Source organism: Anthonomus grandis, chromosome 14 (genome assembly GCF_022605725.1).
Source record: "Anthonomus grandis grandis chromosome 14, icAntGran1.3, whole genome shotgun sequence".
Lineage (NCBI taxonomy): Eukaryota > Metazoa > Arthropoda > Insecta > Coleoptera > Curculionidae > Anthonomus > Anthonomus grandis.
The window spans coordinates 3,337,435-3,363,213 of NC_065559.1; the positions used below are offsets into that span (position 1 = coordinate 3,337,435).

Below are 25,779 nucleotides of genomic sequence, written 5' to 3' on the forward strand. Positions count from 1 at the left end.
GGGGTCTAATCCGAAGGTCGTGGGTTCAAATCCCAGGAAAGAAGAACTTTTTTAATTTTTTTATTTAGAAAATTACTATATTATCATAATTTCGTATGCAAATAAAGCTACAAGTTGAAAATAGGTAAGAAATGTGGAGAAATGTAAATTTTCTAATAAATAAACCTGTAAATAAATAAATGTAGTGAGGCACAAAAATACATCAATAAAACACCATTAAAAAAACACATTTTTTATTTAACAAACAGAAAAACAATATAAATTAAAATACAAGAAAAACTATTTACAATAGATCACAGTATGGGCAGTTAAATAAGAATCAGTACGTTAATAAGTTCATTAAAGGCCTTTTTATAGTACAGTTATTCCAAAAAATCTATATTAGATATTACTGATGTAAATCAAGTGAAGTGTACTGAATAATAATTCTAACTTACGTAGATCAAAAATTATCAACCAGAAACTCTGAGACGTGAAGACAAATTTAAATGGTCACTTAACCTTCAAAGTATTCAGGATCTACTCTCTTAGATATTCCACATCGACATAATCAAGCCTCGGTTCATTACTGATATTCAAATGTAAAGAAACAGCTGATCTATTCTTTGATTAAAGAGGAGTAGACCATTCAGATGATTGTTCCTTAAAGTGAATCAGAGTTTCCACCAAAAAGTTGTTTTCGATCTATTTAATAGTCATCACTAAAGATTTAATTGACTAAAATAGAATCATTCCAAGTCAGTAGTAATTTATACAACAACTTAACTAAATCCAAGAGGACTTCATCAAAGAAATCACTCCATTTTGCTAATCCTAACTAATCCTCTACATCTTCTCCCCAGCACCAGAACCAGTCTGCTTAATCTCCCCATCTTTCACCTCAATACTGGGCACGAACCTCTCCTTCTTTATCCTCTGCTTAAACTCTTGATAAAAATTATTCCTTCCAGCCACAGGTTTCTCTTGCACCTTCTTCCCTTGTAAATTCAAAGGCTTCAACGGCGATCCAAAGTGCTCACTAAGCTGCGCCTTAATTTTCTCTTGTTGCTCCGGAGAAAACAGCTCCAACCCAGTAATAATCGCGGGAGCAGTTCTGGATCCACTACTCAACCCCCCCGTCGATATAAAGTGCTGAGCAGCCTCCTGAGCTAACCTCGTGATCTCGGGGGTGTGGGGTTGTTCCCGATCGATTTCTTGCAGTTGCTGAGGCTGCACCTCGACTTCTTGCTGAGTACTTTGGTAGTTCAAGGCTCTACTTTCCTGTTGCTGAGGTAAATGGTGGGGCACGATGTGGTGCTGTTGGGATATCAACGCTTGGGGGGAGGGAAGGGCTTCGTGTAGCTGGAATTTCGCTTGGGGTGGTAGTTCGGGTTGAGCTGAGGCGGTTGGAGGTTGGTATTTGGTGAATTCCGCTGGTGGTTGATAGGGTGAGTAGTGGGGAAACTGTTGGGTTGGTACTGGGGCCTGTGGTTGGTTGTAGTAGGGTTGGTGGTTCACCGGGATGTACTGGTATCTGGAAAATGAAGCAGATGATTACTGTTAGAGTGTTTTTTTAAGTTTTCGGGATTGTATGGTTAGAGACTTTTAAAGGTTTCTTACAAAACTTATAAAAAAAATTATATAGGATTATGTGTTTTAAAAAGGCTTCATTGATAGAAAAAATATTGACTTTCCATTACAGACTTCCAGAAACTCTGCAACGCTTGGATGTTTTAGGTCAATAGAGTAAGAAGACCAATAGATCTTTGACAGTCTTAACCAGATAGATCTGTAAACCTAAACATTACAATCTGGTAAATTTAGAGGATTTATTCCTTGTGTTAATAGGTCTGCTGGGTTGTCAGAAAGAATTACAAAAATTTGAAAGTATCGGTATTTGTGAATATCTGCTTACTACAAACGTTTTCAGGAGATGTAGAGAAGTATTTATTAATTATACCGTTATAAGTGTAATTGCAGAAGTATCTGAAGTAAATAAAGTAATAAAGGCAGGTTCGGATAATAGCAATACACCAGAGAGTCTGGAAATTTGTTGCAATGGTGCAACTCGCCTTTTATCAAAGGCAAGTTTAGATCTATATTTTCAGAATTAAAATATACAATATATAAAAATAGAAGCTTCATAAGAAGATTGTGAAGTGTCACAAAAACCATGCAATTGTACATGCATAATGTCTTGGTATTTGTTATTCCCAAGTAACACACGATGGTTATATAAACGTTTATTTTTAGTTTACACTAGATGTAGATTTTTGACTGATTTTCAATTATTTACTGAAAAAACCCGTTTTTCATTAAGGCCACCCTTAGCCCCCCACCCACCCCACACAACTTACCAGTAAGAAATTATTTTAAAGAATCATTGTTTTCCGAAATAATACTCATGAATAATAGCTGCTTTCGTCGTTAATATCTAATCTAATAACTCAGTTTGTTTATTTAAATTTTATATAATTATATATACGTATATTAATAAATATTTAATATAAAAACGGTGCTATTAGATTGAATATTATGGATGAAAAATGGTGATTTTTTCAAAGAATTTCTCACTGGACAAATGTTGGGGTGGGTGGGGGGGTACGGGTTGTGTTGATAAAAAAACAATGTTTTTGCAAAAAATATATTTTCAAAATTCAATAAAACAACACGGTTTATTTAAATTTGATATAATTTTATATACAAATATTTAATAAAAAAACAGCATTATTAGCATGAATAATATGGATGAAAAACAGTGATTTTTCAGAAGAATTTCATCAAATATTTGAAGTGTAATAATCGATACATATGTAAATCCCGTGTCAATTTTTTTAAATGCCTAAATTTTCTCTCTTTTGTAAACAGAATCGTATATCATATAAGTATATTCTTTAATCTATTAAATATACCTTGACCCTATACAAGTGGTAAATATACTAATAGCCTTAGAAAACCTTAAGGTTATGTGAGAAAACAGTAAAACTATAGATTTTTTTATCATCTATAATTTTCTTAAAAAGCTTTTTTTTAAGGCAATTATTTTCTGCATAAAAAACCGTTTTTTAATAACCCTACCCTTACCCCCCCACCCACCCCACACAACTTACCAGTAAGAAATTGTTTTCAGATATCATTGCTTTCCAAAATAATACGCATGAATAACAGCTGGTTTCATGGGTAATATCTAATCTAATAAGAATTTGTTTATTTATAAACATCCTATTTATAAACATAAAACTGAAGATTTTTATTGTTTATATGAAGCTTTTATATTTTTAGATATTATTGGGTAAAATTAATTCAGACTTAATTAAAATTGAAACTTGTGCATAATTTAATTGTACATTACTATCATTTAGTTATTTTCTGATTAAGCTTTTAGGCAATTATTATTTTTTTGTAGACTAATTGCCTAAAGTACTGTCTATTTATCCTAAAAGTTTTACCCTTTTAGATTCAATCACTTAAAGGGTGATATGAATTAAATCATTGAAATTATGCATAATTTAATTGGACATCAATGTTTTTTACTTATTTTTTAAATTAATAATTACGTTAGCTACGCAGTTAAAATGTTGTGGAGTGATGACCCAAAGTACTGTCTTATATCCTATAAAGTTTCACCTCTTTAAGTCAACGGTAAATTGGACTAAAAGCCTATTAATTATTAATTTTTAATCGGAAAACTATGTTTGCTAAATAGTTAATATTTTGTGGAATAATTGCCTAAATTACTGCCTATGTCTCCCAAAAGTTTCTTTTTTTTAGGTCTTACCAGTTAAGGACCTAAGGATGAATTGATGCATAATTTGATCGACCATGCATATTATTTATTCATTTTTAAATTGATATTTACGTTAAATAAACAAGTGTGAATTAATGAGCTTATGAGAATTATTTGTTTCTATGCCTATCACTATTTATTATTTCTTCTTAAAATCAGGAATTATATTGACTCGACAGTTAATATTTTGTGGAGCAATAGCCTAAAGTACGGCCTATTTATATTAAAAGATTCATATTTTTACGTCTCATTTGTCAAAAGTAAGACACACTTAAGCACTAAATTATTGCATAATTTAATTGGACATGAATATTTTTTGTTTATTTTTTAAATTTCTAGTTACGTTAGCTACATAATTAAAATTGTATGCAATGATGCGTTAAATTACTGTCTATCAGTTGAGAGCAAATTAGACTAAGACCTCTATAACATGGACATTTCATCTTTTTAAATATTCACAGTCAAGAGTAAATTGAACCTTAGCATTAAATGGATGCATAATTTAATTGGATACGACTATCAACTATTTATTTTTTAGTTAAAAAATTACTTTGATTTGTAAATTTGTTTTGCAAGTTTAAAACGTAATGTTAGGACTACAGAGAGTAGAAACAGGAGGAAGAAGAAGAAAATTACCTTTGACCATTTTTGTTCTAAGGTATCAGCAAAAAATCATTGTATTTTTATAAGAATTGAGTGCATCCTTCATTTGCTAAATTGATTATCTACCTTTACTAACCTACATTTTTTAAAGAAATCAGGAACTTTTGAACCACATTTATATCAGAATCTACTAATGATGAGTAGTGTTTACATGAAACTCTTTTATATTAACCTTGACGTCATTGAACGGAATTTTCCATGGCGTTATCATTGGTAGTAGTTGGGAAAATTGATTTGAAATGCAAGTGAGATGCTCCCAGGAATATTTCACTCCAAGTAGTTGACTCGGTTATAAACTTTTATAACTCGGAAATGGTTGATTTAAAAGATTTTTAACATTTTACATTATTTTTAGAGAAAATGTTTCTGAATAAAGAGCAATTTTTTCCATGACGTTATCACTAGTAGTTCTTGAGAAAATTGATTCGAAATGCAAGTGAGATGCTCCCAGGAATATTTCACTCCAAGTAGTTGACTCGGTATGAACTTTAATAACTCGAAAATGGTTGATTTTAAAGATTTTTAACATTTTACATTATTTTTAGAGAAAATGTTTCTAAATAAAGAGCAATTTTTTTCAAGAGGTTATCATTGGTAGTTTTTGAGAAAATTGATTTGGAATGCACGTGAGATGCTCCTTGGATTATTTTACTTCAAGTAGTTGACTCGGTTATGAACTTTGATAATTCGGAAATGGTTGATTTAAAGGATTTTTAACATTTTATATAATTTTTAGCGAAAATATTGTTAAACAAAGAGCAATTTTCTTTACAACATAAAATTTAATTTTAATTTTTAATTTTTTATTTTTTTCTTAATTCATTGGCATTCATTATCATCTTCTTCATTAATATCAGTATCATAAACATTAATAGCATTATAATTAGAAGAAAAGTATAACTCGGCTTGAATATTATTACAATCTCGACCCAGTTCAGGTTCGATATTACTGAGCTACAATTTTGATTCCAATTATTTTGCCTTTAAAGAATGACCCTTAGATGGTCATAAGTGCGACAATGATTACTCTCGAATTTAAAATTGCGTGAGTCATTATTATTGCACGCACAAATTGTTTCTTACCAACTATGTTCTAGTAGCAATTAACTAATTAAACGATTTCCTTAAATAGCAAACTTTTACTTCCGAAATCAAAACGCGTGTCATTTAAGATTAAAGTGCTGTTACAAATTGTCCTCGTCAACTATAATATATAACATTTTTCATCATTAAGGAGAAATGCAAAAGAACAGATGGCATTTAACTAATCCATGCATCTTAAATGTTCTGGGTAATTAATTCGCTAATTAACCGCGCATTTGTAATTGAATATAATGAAAATGTGCACTAATGCAATAAACTGAACATTATTAGTAAGTAGTGAATTTTGATTCAATGACATGACTTATGAGGCACATACAATAATAATTAACACTGAATCTTAATTTTCGATAATAAGACTACAATGATACCTTTTGTCCATTGATGTTTCACGAAATCTTCAGGGGAGAGATGAGAAAAAATCTCTAGGTAGACCTGAATCTGATGAACAAAATTCACTATTGAATGTGGGTGGAATGAAATATAGAAACTGTTAAAGGGTATTGGGTTGTTCCTACAATGAGGAAACATCTTAATTAATTTACATTTTCAAAGTCTAAGCTTGCTAAAAGAAAAAGAACAAGCATAGCGAAAAAATTATTTACCTCCTTATTTACAAACAAAGCAAAAGAGATAAATATACTCGATGATCCAATAAACATCTGTCTTAAAAAATGAGTGTAATGGGTATAGAAGAACACTCATATGAAGCCTTTTTAGAGATTTGCTCTGAAAAATGTGCATTGATTATTTGAGGGATTAATTGAAAGTGATGGGAGCAGTACCTTTCTTCTGGTAAAAATTGATGGATAAGTAAAATCGTTTTTATATAAGGATTTTAGTGCTGAAGAGGATCAATAAAGTTGTCCAAAGGATCCATGAAGGATATATCGAAGGTTAGTTGTATGATGAGAAGATTGGGATTTTTGGAAACATTGTTTTGAAGAATATTCGAATGATTTCAAATTCTAAAATGTTTTTTTCACCTGGTTATGAAATGAAATTATAAGTATCAATGACTAGGAACAAACGAGAGATGTTACTTTTGCTTTCGTTCATATACCCACAGTAAAATTTTATAGTGGAATAATACAGTACTTTGGGACGTCACTCCACAAAATTTAAACTGCGTAGCTAACGTAATTATTAATTTAAAAAATAAATAAATAGCATTCATGTCCAATTAAATTATGCATCATTTCAATGATTCGATCCATATTATATATGCTTTAAGTGATTAAATCTAAAAGGATAAAACAAAGTAGACAGTACTTTAGGCAATTAATCTACAAAATATGAATTGCCTAGCTAATGCCATAAAAAGCTTAATCAAAAAGTAAATAAATGCTGGTCATGTACAATTAAATTATGCACCAGTTTTATGTTAAATTAAGTCTGAGTTAATTTTAACCGATAATAACTAGAATTTAAAAACCTTTATATAAACAATAAAAATCTTTAGTTTTATGTTTATAAATAGGATGCAGAAATTATAAAAAATATACAATAAATAAAATGTGTATAAAATAAATTAAATTAATTATATAAAATATTTTAGGAATTAAAAAGAATTAAATGCTTAGTAAAATAGATTTATGACAACTATAAATTCAAAATTTTGTTATAAACTTTATCAAATTAAATATAAAAAATATTTAAGAAAATAGTGGACGGTACTTAAATAAAAAATAAAAAAAAAATTAAATAAAAAATAAACACAAAAGCGGTAAATAATTTTTTTAACACTGATATTCTAAATAAAAAAATAATGCAATGTTAGGTATGCACAGTTAAATTATGCAGCAATTTAAAGTTTAATTGGGCGGAAATTGTCCTTGGTTAGTAATATCTAAAAACTTTGAGTGAAATAATCCTGGAAGTTTCTCACTAGCATTCCAATTCAATTTTCTCAAGAACTACCAACGATAACACCATGAAACAAATTGCTTTATATTTAGCAATGTTTTCTCTAAAAATATTGTAGATTATTAAATTCTTTTTAAATTAACCTTTTTCGAGTTATCAACGTTCATACTGAGTCAACTACTTGAAATGAAATAATTCTAGAAGCTTTTAACTGGTATTCCAATTCAATTTTCTCAAGAACTACCACTAAAACAAATGTGCACCAGTGTAATTTATATTTAACTAAAAAAAAATTTTCAGCATTTTTACATTTATCAGTTTTCCATGATTCACTAATTACATATACGCGAATATTCCCTAAACTTATACCAAATTTTTGGGCGGAAACCATTAAAAATCGCCCATCAATACGACCAGTCATTAGAACAACAAAACCCAGAACAAAATCTGGAGAAACTAAATTACCCGACATAACGTAATGAAAATTAATGATCTTTAAGAAGAAAGTTCTATATGCGGATACATTATTATAGTTCATTATTAAAAAATGCGTACAACCCATTTAATAACGATTATTTTAAATAATGGCTATTAAATTAAGTATTTAGTATTTTTATAAAAAAAAATACATTCACCGAACAGATTGACGAAAACGATAAGAATACCAGAAGCGAATGGTTGGCTAAACCGCATGGATGTCAAGTATCAAGCATACCTTATTTGCCTAATTCGTTTGATTGATATAGGCAGTCAATTTAAACTAATTATTGAATAAAGCGATAAATAGCATACGAATTAATTGAAATATAACCGCACCTGTCTAATAAAATTAAATAATGATGATTCCTGTATTTAAACTGATAAAATATGGGTTATCCTGGTACTTCATCCCACTGTGGTATTAAAGCAATAGGGTAAACTCCATAGGTAAGCTTAAGAGCTCAGTATATAGCAGTTAAGCTTAACAATATAAAAGTTAGTGGATTTTCGGGATGATTGAAAATCAATTCAAAGGATCTTAGCATAAATCTTTAGCATTTTACTCTGGCTTAGAATTCCTTATCGAGAAACTCTCCTTGATCAAGAAATGCCAATAATTGTCTTGGAAGTATTGTTTTACTGACTCTAAATCCTGTCATTGATTTCCAAAAAACGACCATCAGAGGTCATAATGTTTCGACTTAGAAGGTTAGCCTGAGATATCCCTCTATTCGATCTAAATCAGTCCTTTGTAGCTAGTTCTCTTTATTTACTATCATCATAATTATCAATCTAACGAGCTTGTTGCTATCAAGAACACCAACTGAAAAATATTGATAACATTCATCTTTGTTGTGTTTCTGTCGTTTTTTAACTAATTTTAGACACTTAAAGCCTTTAGATTTTTATTTCAGATATTCGAAGTCATTTTCTCCAAACTCTAAGAAGTTGAAGCAATTTCTCATCTTTCACAGGAATTCTAGGTCGTTTTTCAATTTATTTCAGATACTTAAGGCAATTAGATTTATCAGTTTCTTCATGCATTCGAAGTCATTTTTTTAAAATTCTGAGCAGTTGACAAAACAATTCAGACCCTTAAAGTCATTAGATTTTTAATTTATTTCAGGCATTCGAAGTCGTTTTAATTAGGTCGTTTTTCCTAATTTTAAGCAGTTGAAGCAATTTAAAAAACATTCAAACACTTAAAGTCAATAAATATATTCTTCTATGCATTCGACGTCGTTTTCTCCTAACTCTGAATAGGTTGAAACCATTTTTTATTTTACAGGCATTCCAGGCAGCTTTTAATTCATTTCAGATACTTAAAGCCATTATATTTATCAGTTTTTTCAAGCACTAATTTCTAAGCAGTTGAAGTAGCTAAAAATAATTTTAGACATTTAAAGCCATTTAATTTTTTAATTTCTTCCAAGTACTCCAAGTCATTTTCTCTTAACTATAAGTAATTGAAGCAATTTCTCATTTTTTTCACAAGCATTCCAAGTCGATTTTCAATGAATTTTAGACATTTAAAGCTATAAGATTTATCAGTTTTCCAGACATTTGAAGTCATTTTATTTTAATTTTAGACAGTTGAAGCTGTTCAAAAAAAAATTCAGACACTTAAAGCTAATAAAATTCTCATTTCTCTTAAGCATTTGAAGTCATTTTGTTCTAACTCTGAGTGGTTAAAGCAATTTTTTATTTTTCCCAGGCACTCCAAGTCTTTATTTCTATTAATTTAAGATCCTTAAGGCCTTTACATTCATCAGTTTTTGTTAGGCATTTAAAGTCAGTTTCAATCAATTCCAAGCAGTTGAAAGGAAATTCAGACATTTAAAGCTATTAAGTTTTTTATTTCTTCCAGATATTTGAAGTAATTTTCTCTCGACTCTAAGCAGTTAAAGCAATTTCTTGCTTTTTTCACAAGCATTCCAAGTCGTTTATTAAAATAATTTCAGATTTTAAAGCCGTTAGATTTATCGTTTTTTTCAGGCATTTAAAGTCAGTTTCTATTAATTTCAAGCAATTGAAAGAAAATTCAGACATTTAAAGCTATTTAGTTTTTTATTTCTTCCAGATATTTGAAGTCATTTTCTCTCAACTCTAAGTAGTTAAAGCAATTTCTTGTTTTTCACAGGCATTCCAAGTCGGTTTTTTAAAATAATTTCAGATCTTAAAGTTGTTAGATATATCAGTATTTCCAGACATTTAAAGGCGTTTAATTTTTAATTACTTCCAGGCGTTCGAAGTTATTTTCTTTAAATTCTAAGTAGTCAAAGAAATTTCTTATTTTTTAAAGGCATTCCAGGCCGGTTTTTAATTAATTTGAGACACTTCTAGCCATTAGATTTATCAGCTCTTTTAGGCATTCGAAGTCATTTTCTTTTAATTCAAAGCAGTTGAACCAATTAAGAAAAAAAATCGAACACTTTAAGGCATTAATTTTTTTTATTTCTTTGAGGCATTCGAAGTCGTTTTGTCTTGACTCTAAGCAATTTCTCATTTTTTCACAAGCATTTTAATTTAATTTCAGACACTTAAAGCCATTAGATTTATCAGTTTTTTCAGGTATTTGAAGTTATTTTCTTTTAATTCTAAGTAGTTAAAGCAATTAAAAAAAAGACGGACACTTACAGTCATTAATTTTTTCTAAAATTCCAGGCGGTTGAATTTAGGTTACTTTGACAAACATTCTAGGCGGTTTTCTAATTAATTTTAAACACTTAAGGCCATTAGACTTATCAGTTTTTTCAAGCATTCGATGTATTTTTTTTTTAATTTATAAAGTCATTTTCTTTTAATTCTAGGCAATTGATTTCTTTTAATTCTAGGCTAAAATTAAATTTTTAATTTTTTTTTAAGCATTTAAAGTCATTTTCTCCGAACTCTGAGTCATTAATGCAATTTCAAAAGCCTTTAAATTCATCAGTTTTTTCAGGCATTCGAAGTCATTTTCTTTTAGTTCTACATGGTTAGAGTAATTAAAAAACCAGGCATTCGAATTGTTTTTCTTAACTCTATGCAGTTGAAGCAATTTCCTATTTTCTCACAGGCATTTCAAGGTATTTTCTTATTAATTTCAGACAGTTAAAGTCATTATATTTATCAGTTTTCCAGGCATTTGAAGTAATTTTCTTTCAATTTTAGGCAGTTGAAGCTATTGAAAACAAAAATCAGACACCTAAAGCTATTAAATTTTTCCTTTCTTTCAAGCATTTGAAGTAATTTTGTCCTAATTCTGAGTGGTTAAAGCAATTTATTATTTTTCCCAGGCACTCCAATATTGATTTTTTAATGAATTTTAGACACTTAAAGCCATTAAATTTTTCATTTCTTCCAAGCATTTGAAAACGTTTTCTCTAAACTCTATGCAGTTGAAGCAATTTCTTATTTTCTCACAGGCATTCCAAGTCATAATTGAATTAACTTCAGACACTTAAAGCCATTAGATTTATCAATGTTTCAAGCATTTGAAGTCATTTTCTTTTAATTTTAGGCAATTAAAGCTATTGAAAAAAAAATCAGACACTTAAAGCCATTAAATTTTTTATTTCTTTCAAGCATTTAAAGTAATTTTGTCCTAACTCTAAGTGGTTAAAGCAATTTCTCATTTTTTCCAGGCATTTCAAGTCTTTATTTCTGTTAATTTAAGGCCCTTAGAGCCTTTAGATTTATCAGTTTTTTCAGACATTTGAAGTCATTTTCTTTTAATTCTACATAGTTAAAGCAATTTAAAAATAAATTTCAGGCACCTAAAGCTGTTACATTTTTCATATTTACTAGGCACTTGAAGTCATCTTCTTTGAATTTTAAACAGTTAAAGCAATTTCTTAGTTTTTTACAGGCATTTTACGTCTTTAATTAATTTTAGACACTTAAAGCTACAAAATTCTTATTTTTTTACAGGCATTTGAAGTTGATTTTTAAATAATTTTAGACACTTAAAGCCATTAAATTTATCAGTTTTTTCATGCATTTAAAGTCACTTTAAATTCTAAACAATTAAAGTAATTGAATTAAAGTCAGACACACTAAGGCCATTTAATTTTCATTTCTTTCAGGTATTTTAAAGTCATTTCACCTGAAATCTAAGCAATTAAAGCAATTTCTTGTTTTTCTCACAGACTTACAAGTTATAATTAAGTTAACTTCAGACACTTAAAGCCATTAGATCTTTTATTTCTTTTAAGCATTTGAAGTCATTTTATTTGAATTTTAAATAGTTAAAGCAATTTTTTCATTTTTTACAGGCATTTGACGTCGTTTTTTAAATAATTTTAGACATTTAAAGCCATTAAATTTATTAGTTTTTGATGCATTCAAAGTCGTTTTCTTTAAATTCTAAGCAGTTAAAGTAATTGACTAAAAATCATACATATTAAAGCCACTCAATTTTTATTTCTTTCAGGTATTTTAAAGTCAGTTCATCTTAAATCTAAGCAATTGAAGCAATTTTCTAATTTTCTCACAGGCATTCCAGGGTATTTTTTAAATTAATTTCAGACAGTTAAAGTCATTAGATTTATCAGGTTTTTAGGCATTTGATGTGATTTTCTTTTAATTTTAGGCAGTTGAAGCTATTGAAAAAAAAAATTCAAACACTTAAAGCTATTAATTTTTTCATTTCTCTTAAGCATTTGAAGTCATTTTGTCCGAACTTTAAGTGGTTAAAGCAATTTAAAAGGATGTTAAATTTTTCATTTTTACCAGGTATTTAAAGTCCTCTTCTTTGAATTTTAAACAGTTTAAGCAATTTTTTAGTTTTTCACAGGCATTCCACGTCGTCTTTAAATAATTCTAGACACTTAAAGCTACAAAATTCTTATTTTTTTCACAGGCATTTGAAGTCGTTTTTTAAATAATTGCAGACACCTAAAGCCATTAAATTTATCAATTTTCTGGTGCATTCAAAGTCATTTTATTTAAATTTTAAGCAGTTAAAGTAACTGAATAAAAATCCGACACACTAAGGCCATTCAATTTTCATTTCTTTCAGGTATTTGAAGTCATTTTATCTGAAATCTAAGCAATTGAAGCAATTTTTATTTTTTTCACAGGCTTCCACGTAATTTTTAAATTAATTTTAGACACTTAAAGCCATTAAATATTTTATTTCTGCCGAGCATTCGAAGTCGCTTTTTAATTAATTTTATACACATACAAGCAGAAAAAATATAAAAAGAAGAAGCTAATAAACAACCATAGAGAGAGGGAAAGAAATAGTTGATTAGTCGAAAATCCACATTTATCCAAGATAAAACTTTGACACTCGGACTTCTGCTTCAACACAATACTACCATGTTTTGTGATTTAGTCAAGGCCTTTGACTATGTATCTCATAATCTCTTACTAAGCAAATAAATGTTTATACATTTCCTAGATCAGTAAACAGCTCATACCATCAAACCCTAAATAGGTATTAAATCCAGAAAGTCTTCAGCTGATAAGCCAATTGATAAGATTAAATCACGATCCTTGCTGATGACACCACAATGTCTGATGATGTAATGCAGATGGCAGTAAGACACTTAAATCTGAAGGCCCTAAATAGGTTTTCGGACCATGCAGTTTCCATATTTATGCTCTTTTTTTACTGTACAATCTCCTATGACGTCGTGGTATGAAAGAGGCATGCGCAGAATCTTTTGCGAATCAAGATACTTATACTAAATCAATATTTACATGCATGTTTAATATACACCCCGGACAACTAAAGGTCTTGAGTGCGAAGCTCAATGTATTAACTTGCAATAACTAGTTGAACGTACCTTGCTTGAGTGTTTCCTCCTTGAAAGTACTGAATCAGCTGCTGAGCAACGTTGCCATTTTGAAGCACGCTTGCCGGGATGTAGGCTGGTTGGGCGATGATAACCATTGCTACGGGGGTTGGCTGTTGATGAAACGGCTTTTTCATTGGCTATAAATTGACAAACAATTTAATTTCAATTAATTTAATCTAATATTTAATCTAAAAATGTACCTCCTGATGTTGATGATGATTGTAGGGCAAAGACTGTTGGAGCTGTTGCGTCCTAGGATCATTTTGGTATTGTTGAAACAATAATTGTTGAGGTTGATACTTGTTGCCGAACTGTTGAGTGATTTGTTGGTAACTCAATAAATCCGGTTTGGGAGTTGATCCTATGGAGTTTGCCATGTTGTATGTCGGTTTCGGATGTTCGTCTTTAGAACCCGCTTCGGTGTTTGCCAATCCAATGAGCATGGATAACGTTATCTGGAAATTATCGTAAATTTTACGTTTAAGTATAGCGAAATCGGAGAGAACACATACTGAGTGCCTTTAATTGAACTCTCATGACCTTTCAAATCTTGTTTACAAAAGTCGCATTTTCCTTAAATCAATTCCAATTAGTTCAGTTTGACAACATTGCACTCATTAAGTAAACAATGATTCTTGACTAAATTATTGATTAAACCATTGCGACGTTGCCATCGGTCGCACAAAAAGCGGGAAGTTACTAAATTTTAGTGTATAGAAATTAGACTTTTAGAATAAGACGTGTTTTGCAGCAACATTGTTTAGCTTTAATATAAATATGAGCAAAAATTCCTGGAGTGCAATTGGCAACGTCGATAATATGACCACTGATGTTGATTATTTGATGCGAGCAGAATTAAGTTGGCACCCACAAGATTTAGGTTATACAGCGTTGCCGGAATGCAAATAATTTCCGAAGTGTCAAAAAAAAATGACAATTTACCATTTTTTTGTTATCGAAGAACATAACACATTTTTGAACTGTTTTTGAAAAAAAAATCATAACTCTAAAAACAGAAAGCCAATTTACTTATGGTTTTCTCCAGTCAATTACCAATAAATATTTTTATAATTTCAATAAGTTTTTAGTTAATTGCTCTTGGTTTGAATTTTTTATGATTTTTTTTTTTAATTTGGGCTAAAATAATTTTTGGACCATTTTTGGAAAAAAATTAATAACTCTACAAAGAGAAAACCAATTTACTTACGGTCTTCTTTTGTTGATTGACTATATATCTTTTTATAATCACAAGAAGTTTTAAGTAAACTGCCCTTGATTTGAATTTTTTATGAATTTTTTAAAGTTGGACTAAAATATTATTAGAACTTTTTTTAGAAAAAAAATCATACCTTAAAAAATAATGAACCAATTAACTTACAATCTTCTTTTATCTATTAGCAATAGATTCTGTAATATATGGAAAAAAATTTAAGTAAATTGCTCTTGATATAAATTTTTTATGAATTTTTAAATATGGACTAAGATCATTTTTAGACCATTTTTGGAAAAAAATTAATAACTCGACAAAGAGAAAATCAACAAACTTATAGTCTTTTTCCGTTGTTTGCTGGTACATCTGTTAATACTTACAAGAGGCTTTAAGTGAATTGCTCTTGATTTAATTTTATTATGATTTTTTAAAGTTGGCCTACAAACATTTTTGAACTTTTTTTAGAAAAAAATTACTAACTTAAACAAAAAGACAATTTACTAATGGCTTTCTCCTGTCGATTTTCAATAGATCTTGTTATAACTAGAAAAAGTTGTGAGTAAATTGCTCTTGATATGAATTTTTTATGATTTTTTAAAAGTAGACTAAAATAATTTTGGACTATTTCTGAAAAAAAAACTCAAAAAGCAAACGACCAATTTACTTACGGTTTCCTCCTATCAATTGCCAATAGATTTTTTATAACTCCAAAAAGTTTGAAGTAAACTGCTCTTGATTTGAATTTTGTATGAATTTCTAAATTTTTTTAAATAATTTTTGAACCACTTTTGGAATAAAAATTAATAACTCTATAAAGAGAAGACCAACTTACTTATGGTCCTTTTCCGTTGCTTGTATGTAGATCTCTTAATAATTATAAGAAGTTTCAAGTAAATTGCTCTTAATTTGATTTTTTTATGAATTTTTAAAGTTGGACTAAAATAATTTTTGAACCACTTTTGGAATAAAAATTAATAACTCTGTAAAGAGAAGACCAACTTACTTATGGTCCTTTTCCGTTGCTTGCTTGTAGATCTCTTAATAATTACAAGAAGTTTCAAGTAAATTTCTCTTGATTTGATTTTTTTATGATTTTTTAAAATTGGGCTAAAATAATATTTGGATCATATTTAGAAAAAAATATTTTTCACTCTAAAAACAGAAGACTAATTTACTTTTGGTCTTTTTCTGCTGATTACTTAACTTGTTGTTGAAATTTATTTATAATTACAAAAAATTTTAAGTAAATTGCTCATGATTTGTATTTCTTATGAATTTCTAAAATTAAATTAATTTTTTTTGAGCTACTTTTGGAAAAAAAAATAATAACTCTAAAAACAGGAAACCAATTTACTTATAACCTTCTATTGTCAATTACCAATAGACCGTTTTATATTTCCAATAAGTTTTAGGTAAATTACTCGTGATTTCAATTTTTGATGATTTTTTAAAGTTGAACTAACATAATTTTAGAACTTTTTTTAGAAAAAAAAATCATAACTTAAAAAATAATGAACCAATTAACTTATAATCTTCTTTTACCTATTAGCAATAGATTTTGTGATATATGGAAAAAAATTTAAGTAAATTACTCTTGATATAAATATTTTATGAATTTTTAAAGTTGGAGTAAAATAAATTTTATATTATTTAAAAAAAAAAAATAGTAGTAAAAGCAAAAGACCAATTTACTTATAATTTTTTTCTGTGAATTGCTAATAGATCTTGTTATAACTTTAAAGGCTTCGAGTCAATTTCTCTTGATATGAATTTTTTACGATTTTTTTTTAAAGGTAGACTAAAATAATTTTGGACTATTTTTCGAAAAAAAATAACTCAAAAAGTAGACGACCAGTTTACTTACAATTTTCTCCTATCGATTGCCCATAAAGTTTTTTAAATCTTCAAAAAGTTTGAAGTAAACTGCTCTTGATTTGAATTTTGTATGAATTTCTAAATTTTTTTAAATAATTTTTGAACCACTTTTGGAATAAAAATGAATAACTCTATAAAGAGAAGACCAACTTACTTATGGTCCTTTTCCGTTCCTTGTTTGTAGATCTCTTAATAATTATAAGAAGTTCCAAGTAAATTGCTCTTAATTTGATTTTTTTATGAATTTTTAAAGTTGGACTAAAATAATTTCTGAACCACTTTAGGAATAAAACTGAATAACTCTATAAAGAGAAGACCAACTTACTTATGGTCCTTTTCCGTTGCTTGTTTGTAGATCTCTTAATAACTATAAGAAGTTCTAAGTAAATTGCTCTTAATTTGATTTTTTTATGAATTTTTAAAGTTGGACTAAAATAATTTTTGAACCACTTTTGGAATAAAAATTAATAACTCTATAAAGAGAAGACCAACTTACTTATAGTCTTTTTCTGTTACTTGCTTGTAGATCTCTTAATAATTACAAAAAGTTCCAAGTAAATTGCTCTTGATTTGATTTTTTTATGAATTTTTAAAGTTGGACTAAAATAATTTTTGAACCACTTTTGGAATAAAAATTAATAACACTATAAAGAGAAGGCCAACTTACTTATGGTTATTTTCTGTTGCTTGCTTGTAGATCTCCTAATAATTACAAGAAGTTTCAAGTAAATTGCTCTTGATTTGATTTTTTATGAATTTTTAAAATTGGGCTAAAATGATATTTAGATCATATTTAGAAAAAAATATTTTTCACTCTAAGAACAGAAGACTAATTTACTTTTGGTCTTTTTCTGCTGATTACTTATTTTGTTGTTGAAATTTATTTATAATTTCAAAAAATTTTAAGTAAATTGCTCATGATTTGTATTTCTTATGAATTTTTAAAATTAAATTAATTTTTTTTGAGCTACTTTTGGAAAAAAATTAATAATTCGAAAAACAAAAAGCCAATTTACTTATAGCCTTCTAATGTCGATTACCAATAGATCGTTTTATATTTCCAAGAAGTTTTAGGTAAATTACTCGTGATTTGAATTTTTGATGAATTTTTAAATCTGGACTAAGATATTTTTTGGACTCTTTTTGGAAAAAAAATATTAATTCCAAAAATTGAAAACCAATTTACTTACCGTTTTCTCCTGTCGATTAACAACAGATCTTCCTAGAACTACAAGAAGTTTCAAGTAAATTTCTCTTAATTTGATTTTTTTATGAATTTTTAAAGTTGAACTAAAATAATTTTTGAACCACTTTTGGAATAAAAATTAAAGAGAGGTCTAATTTACTTATGCTTTTTTTCTGTTAATTGTAAATCTTTATATAATAATTACAAGAAATTTAAAGTAACTTGCTCGTAATTTCAATTTTTTTAAATTGGACTAAATTAATTATTGGACTTCTATGCACTTTTTAGTTTGATTTTTCTGACTGACCATTGACTATCGTTAATATGCCATTGGCCTCTAATATACTCAATATTAAATTAAAGTATTATATTCTTATTAAATTTTCATTGGTTTCTTAATAAACTTGAACAATATTTAAATTTAATAATTTTTTCCTTTTAATTTAATTATAAATTTTAATTTCTTACTTAAACACTTAAATCCTTGAAAAATATTCCAAATATTTCAGGGACGTGTTAAGACTATACTGTGACTATCCTTAAATAATCCTAGGAATTACTTCCAAAATAAGGCACTTAAGAAACGTCCTAGGAATGTTCTTTCTTTCTAGGATAATTATTTTTTGTCATATTATAGTGTATATTAATAAGGAATTTTAGAATAAAACAAAATGAACTATCCTGGAATACCTTAAAGACAAATCTTCTTGCACATATAGAATATAGTTGTCTTGATGTTATTTGAATTTATGTTTCACCAATAAGGGAATGTTTCTTCTACTATGAAATTTTGAGATCACGTTCTATTTTACATAAAAAAAATCACTTTTAATTAGGCAAGTAAGATTATCTAAACCATTTTACCATCTACCACTTATTTGACTATATTGTAATTTTTTGATATTTATTTAAGGCAAAAATGGTTTAAAATCATCTTCCTTACCAATATATTGAACCAAAAAAATCCTTAATCCTTAATGGCACTATAAACAAACGCACTTACGATCAGCACCACGATCCCTTTCATTGTTCAGCAGCAAAGAAACCTGAAGAAAGTTAAGATAAAACCGGACACTATCACCGCAAAGAACGGAGTGCAGCCGAGCAGGAAATCCCCATATAATTTATAGCGATATACGTACACTTCATTTTTTACGTTCATAGAAAGGTCCTTAAGAATCGGTAAAAATTTATTGTTTACCTGATGTAAATTGAGCCAAAAGAGGTGGTTCTGAAAGGAGTAGAACTTTCTTTGAAGGTTGGTTGTGTCATATTATGTGGTTCGGCCTTGATGGTTTTTATGTGATTATCAAACGAGTTATTAGCAAAAAAAAATTATGTGGCTTTTTAAGAAAAAAATGTGTTATATGGTGGCAAAAAAGGGTCTCAAAACAATCACAGAAAACAATCAATTTAGGTTAAAAAAAACAACATTTTTGGCGCCCAACAGTGTGGGTCTAAATGCCTTTTTTTTCCTAAATTTAACAATATAACAGAACAACTTAAAGTCTCGGTCTTAAAAATTTTAATAATTAACCATACTTAAAATGATGATACGTGTTTCGCTCCTAAGAGTATCATCAGACCTTAACAATATTGAAACATGACTAACTGGCTCACATTATACACACATACTTGAGTGTGGTTAAATGTGTGTTGTTTTAAGAAACAAGTTTTCTTTGTCATTTACATCCACACTGTTGGGCGCCAAAAATGCTGCTTCTCAATATTATGATACGGTTATATCAAAGTCTCTTTGACGTATGGACGATTTTATTTCAATGTTATACTTTTAATTAATTATTTATTATTAACGTCATTTTTTTGCCTTAAAATGAGCTATAAAACATTATTGTAAACTGGTTATAATGATGCAAAAATTACTTTTTTTCGTATTTCTTGGTGCCCAACAGTGTAAACTTAAACTTCAATTTTTTTTACTTAAAGTTATTTAGGTTTTTGTAATTATTGAACTAATATGATTGTTTAATGTACCTTTTGCCCTTTTTGGCTCAATCGATCCAAACCTTACCTACGAATCGATCCAATGCTTGAAAGTAATGAAACATTAAAAAAATAGTAGTTGAGTATCAATAGCACTAATAACTCAACTGCCTGGAATAGTAATTTGAATTTAATTAATTAATTTGCCTATATGATAATCTTTATATAAAGGTTTCACAGAAAACATAGCATATTGTATATTTCTGGTGTAATTGCTTGAAATTTGACAATAAAACTATAAAAATACCTGAAATTATATAATTAATTAACTTGACTACCTAAAATTAAAAACTAAATGTGTGCTTTAACTATAAATATTTATAGTTTACCTCATGCAATAAAAAAATTACCGCACAACTACCTTGAATTAAAGTTTAAATTGAATTGATTCAACTGATTCAAGTTACCGACCTACTAAAGAAATTCATAGCTAACTATTTGATGTTAAAGTAAAATTAATGGTTTAACTACCTGGAAGAATGAAATTACTTAATTATCATCATTAATAAAATTAAACTCTCGACTACCTGTAACCAAGATTAAAATTTTGTGGCTGAACTACATCTAAAATCAAAGAAAACTATTAATGTCAATCGCACCGACAATTTAACATTTTTGGCGCCCAACAGTGTATTAAGTGGTTTTAAAACGTTTTTTTTTTAATATGAACATTATTTAATAACTTTATATAGATTAATATTGTAAATTGAGAAATATTTTTTTTTTTATTAAATATGTGATGATAACGTCATTTTTACTCATTAAAATGAGCTACAAACCATTATAAGTGCTTATAATGATGCTTTCTGTCGTATTTTTTGGTGCCCAACAGTGTGAATTTAAATTAATTCTTTACTTCACTTTTTTCTACTGAAAATGAATTACCTAATTGTCATTAATTGAATGCTATGTTGTTAATGTGCCTTTCCCATCTAAACTGAAATTTATAATAATTATGTCAATCTTATTACCTATATATATTAATTATTTATTTTTTAATAACAATTATTGATATTGTCACTTTATTTTGTCTTTTGCTGAGAACATAGACCTACCATGTAAAAAAAATTTAACCTGATTTAAAGATTAGACAAAAAAAAACGAAATAAATAATGAAAAAAGTAAAATTTATTAAATTTAGAATACGACGTTTCCGATTTTACAGCCCATCATCAATGTCACTTTTTCAATACGGTCCTGTAGTTTTTATTAAATTTCTTGCAAACTTTAACGATGTATACGAATTTAAAATTGCATATAAAATAGACCAAAACTTCATTGCTTGTGTCCTTTTTTATCTTATACATAGTTGGTCTTAACATGAGTTGGTCTTTTTTAAGTATTTTCCTAATAAATTAATGTTTTTTATATTTATTCATTAAATTTATTATAAAATTAACAGCAAATATAATATTTGAAAAGAAACATTATTTGTAGTTAACTAATCGAATTAAAAAAAAATCATGGCTCAACTGCCTGGAATAATGAAACTACTCAATTATCATCATTTATGAAATTAAGCTTTTAATTACCTTAATTAATACCTAATTTCATGGTTCTGAAATAGAAACTGAAATTTAAATAAATTGTCGAGAATTCAGCATTTTTGGCGCCCAACAGTGTGGGTCCAAATGCCTTTTTTCTTACATTAAAATTATTACAAAAAAAAGTCTTCTTTGCCATTTACATCCACACTGTTGGGCGCTAAAAATGCTGTTTCTCAATATTTGTTTTCCCTTTTGATATGGTTATATCAAAGTCTCTCTGAAAGTATAGACGATTTCATTTAAATTTTATACTTTTAATTAATTATGTATTAATAACATCATTTTTATTCCTTAAAATAAGCTACAAAACATTATTGTAAATTGGTTACAATGATGTAAAAAATATTTTTTTTCGTATTCCTTAGTGCCCAACAATTTGGACTTAAACTTCAATTTTTTCTACTGAAAATTAATTAGCTTTTTGTAATTAATAAATTAATATGATATAATTAATGTACCTTTGACCCTTTTTGGCACAATCGATCCATACCTTACCTAAATATCGATACAATGCTTGAAAGTAATGAAACAATAAAAAAATAGTAGCACTAATAACTTAACTGCCTGGTATAGTAATTTGAATTTAATTTATTTATTTGCTTATTTGGTAATCTTTATACAAAGGTTTCACAGAAAACATAGCATATTGTATATTTCTGGTGTAATTGCTTGCAATTTGACAAAAAACCTGTAAAAATACCTCAACTCCCTAGAATTATTCAATTAATTAACTTGACTACCTGAAATTAAAAACTGAATGTGTGGTTTAACTGGAAATATTTAGAGTTTACTACTACTTGCAATAATAAACATTATTCCACAACTATATAGAATTAAAATTTAAACTGAATGGATTCAACTGAGTAATTAACCACTGGAATAATTTACAGTTAGCTATTTGAAATTAAAGAAAAACTGATGGTTCAACTGCCTGGAATATGTTCATTAATATTGGAAAAATTAATAAATTTAGCAGTAAAAAATTATATGTATTAGCTTTCTATTAAAAGCTCGGACAAGAAAAACGTAGTTTACATAACGTAGAAAACAACAAGAAATTAAATAAACTCTCAAGAAAAAATTCAAAAAATATTCCTATGGTAAGTTCCTGATAATTTTAATTTAATTAAATAAATTTAGTAGACAGGAAGAAAGGGAAAATATTTCCTTAAAGAGTGTTCACCTCCTATTAAAGATCTATGAAAAGTTAATTAATCGACACTTACTCAAAAATTAATTCAACGGCTAGGTTTGAATAAAAAAAAATTCCGACTATATCGAAAAAAAAAGCAAAGATGCAAATATTTTTCTGGAAAAATAAATTAATTAGTCAAGAAAATATTTAATTAATTTAGGAAAATTAGAAATTCGTTCAATTGCCAGGAAGAAATTAAACAAAAATACCTCACTTGTCTAAACAAATTAGAAAATTACCCTAATTAAATGGAAAAATATAGTATAATTTTTGCTAGAGGAAATCGAAGAAAAATGTAATTTACTTAGGAAACATTAGAAATTAATTCAACTGTAACACAAAAAAAAATCCAATTTTCTGTAAAAGTTAAAAAATTACCCTAAATTATTTTAAAAATTAGTTTAATCCTCAGCAAGGAAAAGAGGCTCCTTTTTAATTAGGGTTTTTTAATTCAAATCCTGAAAAAATAAATTAATTAAGACAAACTTAGAAAGTAGGGTAACGATCAAGTTGAAATTCAAGAAAATATTCTGGTTTTTCTCGAAAAATTTAAGAAAATTATCAGGAAAAAAGAGCAAATATTTTTCGGTGACTAGACAGGAAAATTAAGTTATCAATAAAAAATTTGATTAATTCAGAAAAGTTGGGCATTAATTCAACTGCTAGGAAAAAATTCAAAAAAGTGTTCAACAAGTTTTGACAAACTAAGAAAATTATCCTAAATTCTTAATAAATTTAATAAAGGAATAAAAGAAAATTTTTGCTAGAAAAGCTTGTACTTTCCATTAAATCCATGAAAGGATAAATCACATAATCATGGCAAAATTTAATGAAATCAGCAGATGTTAGAAATTAATTTAACAGACAGGATGAAAAGCCTTGGCTTCCCATTAAAAACCTGAAAGGACAAATTAATTAATCGAGGAAAAATTAGAAATTAACTAAGACAAGATAAAAAAATCCAATTTTCTGTAAAAATTAAAAAATTACCCTAATTTATTGATAAAAATTGAGTAATTCAGTAGCCAAATAAAAGGGTAAACATATTTTTCTAAAAACGTCTTGGCCTGGAAAGATAAATTAATTAATAAAAAACCTAGTTAACTGGGAAAATTATAAATTAATTCAACTGCCAGTAAGAAATTAAAAAAATATTCTAAATGTTGGACCTATTACAGTTCTTAATAAAATTAAATAATTTAATCGTCAGGAGAAAAGGCTAAATTGTTCATAGCAAAAGTTTTAGTTAAAATCTTGAAACGATAAATTAATATAGCAGTTAGGAAAAAATAACAAAAATGTTTTCTAGAAAAGCCTTGGACTGGAGGGTAAATTAATTATAGGCTTCATATACCTATTTTTTATTACTTCAAAATAAAAAAAAACTGCTCAGTATTTATTTAGTATATACGCACATACGCGCTTTCTAGTTCGTTTCTGTTATCAGTTTCATATAATCGCTGTTCAGTCCGCATTACCCCTAATATTTATAAATATTCTTGTGTAAGACAAAAAAAATATTATTTTATATGTATTGAGGTGGTAATAAAAGCTTTATGTATTTGATTTTAAATTAATTAATTAAGGAAAAAATTAATTATTTCAGGGGAAGTTAGCAAATAATTCCATTTCACAGGATGAAATTAAAAAAAAAATTATTTTCTAGATAAATATAAAAATTAAACTTATTAGAAGGAAAAAACGCACTATAATATGTAATGAAATTACTTAATCATAATGATTAATAAAACTAAACTCTCGACTACCTGTAACTTAGATTAAAATTTTGTGGTTCAACTACATGAAATTAAAGGATAACAATTAAAATCAGTAGTTAGCTATCAAAATCAAAAAAACTAATAATTCGAAAAATTCATCCATTATCCCAAAGATGCTGGTCATACACTTTTATAAAAGGTAAAAAACACGAAATCTATCACAAATATTTGTGATGCTGTAGATTTCGTGTTTTTTACCTTTTATAAAAAAAAACTAATAATGTCAATTGCACCTAAAACTTAGCATTTTTGGCGCCCAACACTGTGTGATCTGAGTGGTTTAAAAACGTTTTATTTTTAATATGAACATTATTTAATAACTTTATATAGAATAATATTGTAAATTGAGAAATATTATTTTTTTAATTAAATATTTGATGATAACGTAATTTTCACTCATTAAAATGAGCTACAAAACATTATAAACTGCTTATAATGGTGCTTTCTTTCGTATTTTTTGGCGCCCAACAGTGTGAATTTAAATTTTTCTTAACTGCAGTTTTTTCTACTGAAAATTAATTACCTAATTGTCATTAATTGAATGCTATGTTGTTAATGTGCCTTTCCCATCTAAACTGAAATTTATAATAATTATGTCAATCTTATTACCTATATATATTAATTATTTATTTTCTAATAACAATTATTGATATTGTCACTTTATTTTGTCTTTTGCTGAGAACATAGACCTACCATGTAAAAAAAATTTAACCTGATTTAAAGATTAGACAAAAAAAACGAAATAAATAATGAAAAAAGTAAAATTTATTAAATTTAGAATACGACGTTTCCGATTTTACAGCCCATCATCAATGTCACTTTTTCAATACGGTCCTGTAGTTTTTATTAAATTTCTTGCAAACCTTAAGGATCTTCCAAGGTAACGATATATACGAATTTAAAATTGCTATAAAATAGACCAGAACTTCATTGCTTGTATCCATTATTGTCTTATACATAGTTGGTCTTAACATGAGTCTCTTTTTTTAAGCATTTTCTTAATAAATTAATGTTTTTTATATGTATTCATTAAATTTATTATAAAATTAACAGGAAATATAATAATTAAAAAAAAATCATTTGTAGTGTTTTTTTCATGTAATCATTCATGGGAATTAGACAATTGGTCATTTTTAATAAAGGAAAGACGATCGGGAAAAAAAGTGGTTTTATTAAAAAAAATTTAAAACAAACACAAAATTTCTGCCAGAAATCCAGTTTTTCCAGACAGTTGGAGCGTTACAAGATTATTAGTTAAAAAAAATTAAAAATCAATTGCAAGGTGATTTCCAATAGTAAAATATGCCAAATAGAATCTAAAACTG

At 27.6% G+C, this 25,779-nt stretch overlaps 1 protein-coding gene across 3 annotated transcripts in view; it reads right to left on the reverse strand.

Annotated features, from left to right (window-relative positions):
• Positions 1-216: 216 nt before the first annotated feature.
• Positions 217-25,779, reverse strand: part of LOC126744343 (uncharacterized) — a 34,263-nt gene continuing 8,700 nt past the window's right edge. For 2 of the 3 annotated variants that reach the window (XM_050451718.1, XM_050451719.1), the window contains exons 2-4: positions 13,860-14,114; positions 13,648-13,796; positions 217-1,513 (exon numbers count right to left, since the gene is read on the reverse strand). In XM_050451718.1, coding sequence (XP_050307675.1) covers positions 826-1,513; positions 13,648-13,796; positions 13,860-14,114 — 1,092 coding nt within the window. In that variant the 3' untranslated portion in view covers positions 217-825. Of the gene's footprint in view, positions 1,514-13,647; positions 13,797-13,859; positions 14,115-18,933; positions 19,412-25,779 lie in introns of those variants that run through there. The other variant, XM_050451720.1, reaches the window with a different exon arrangement.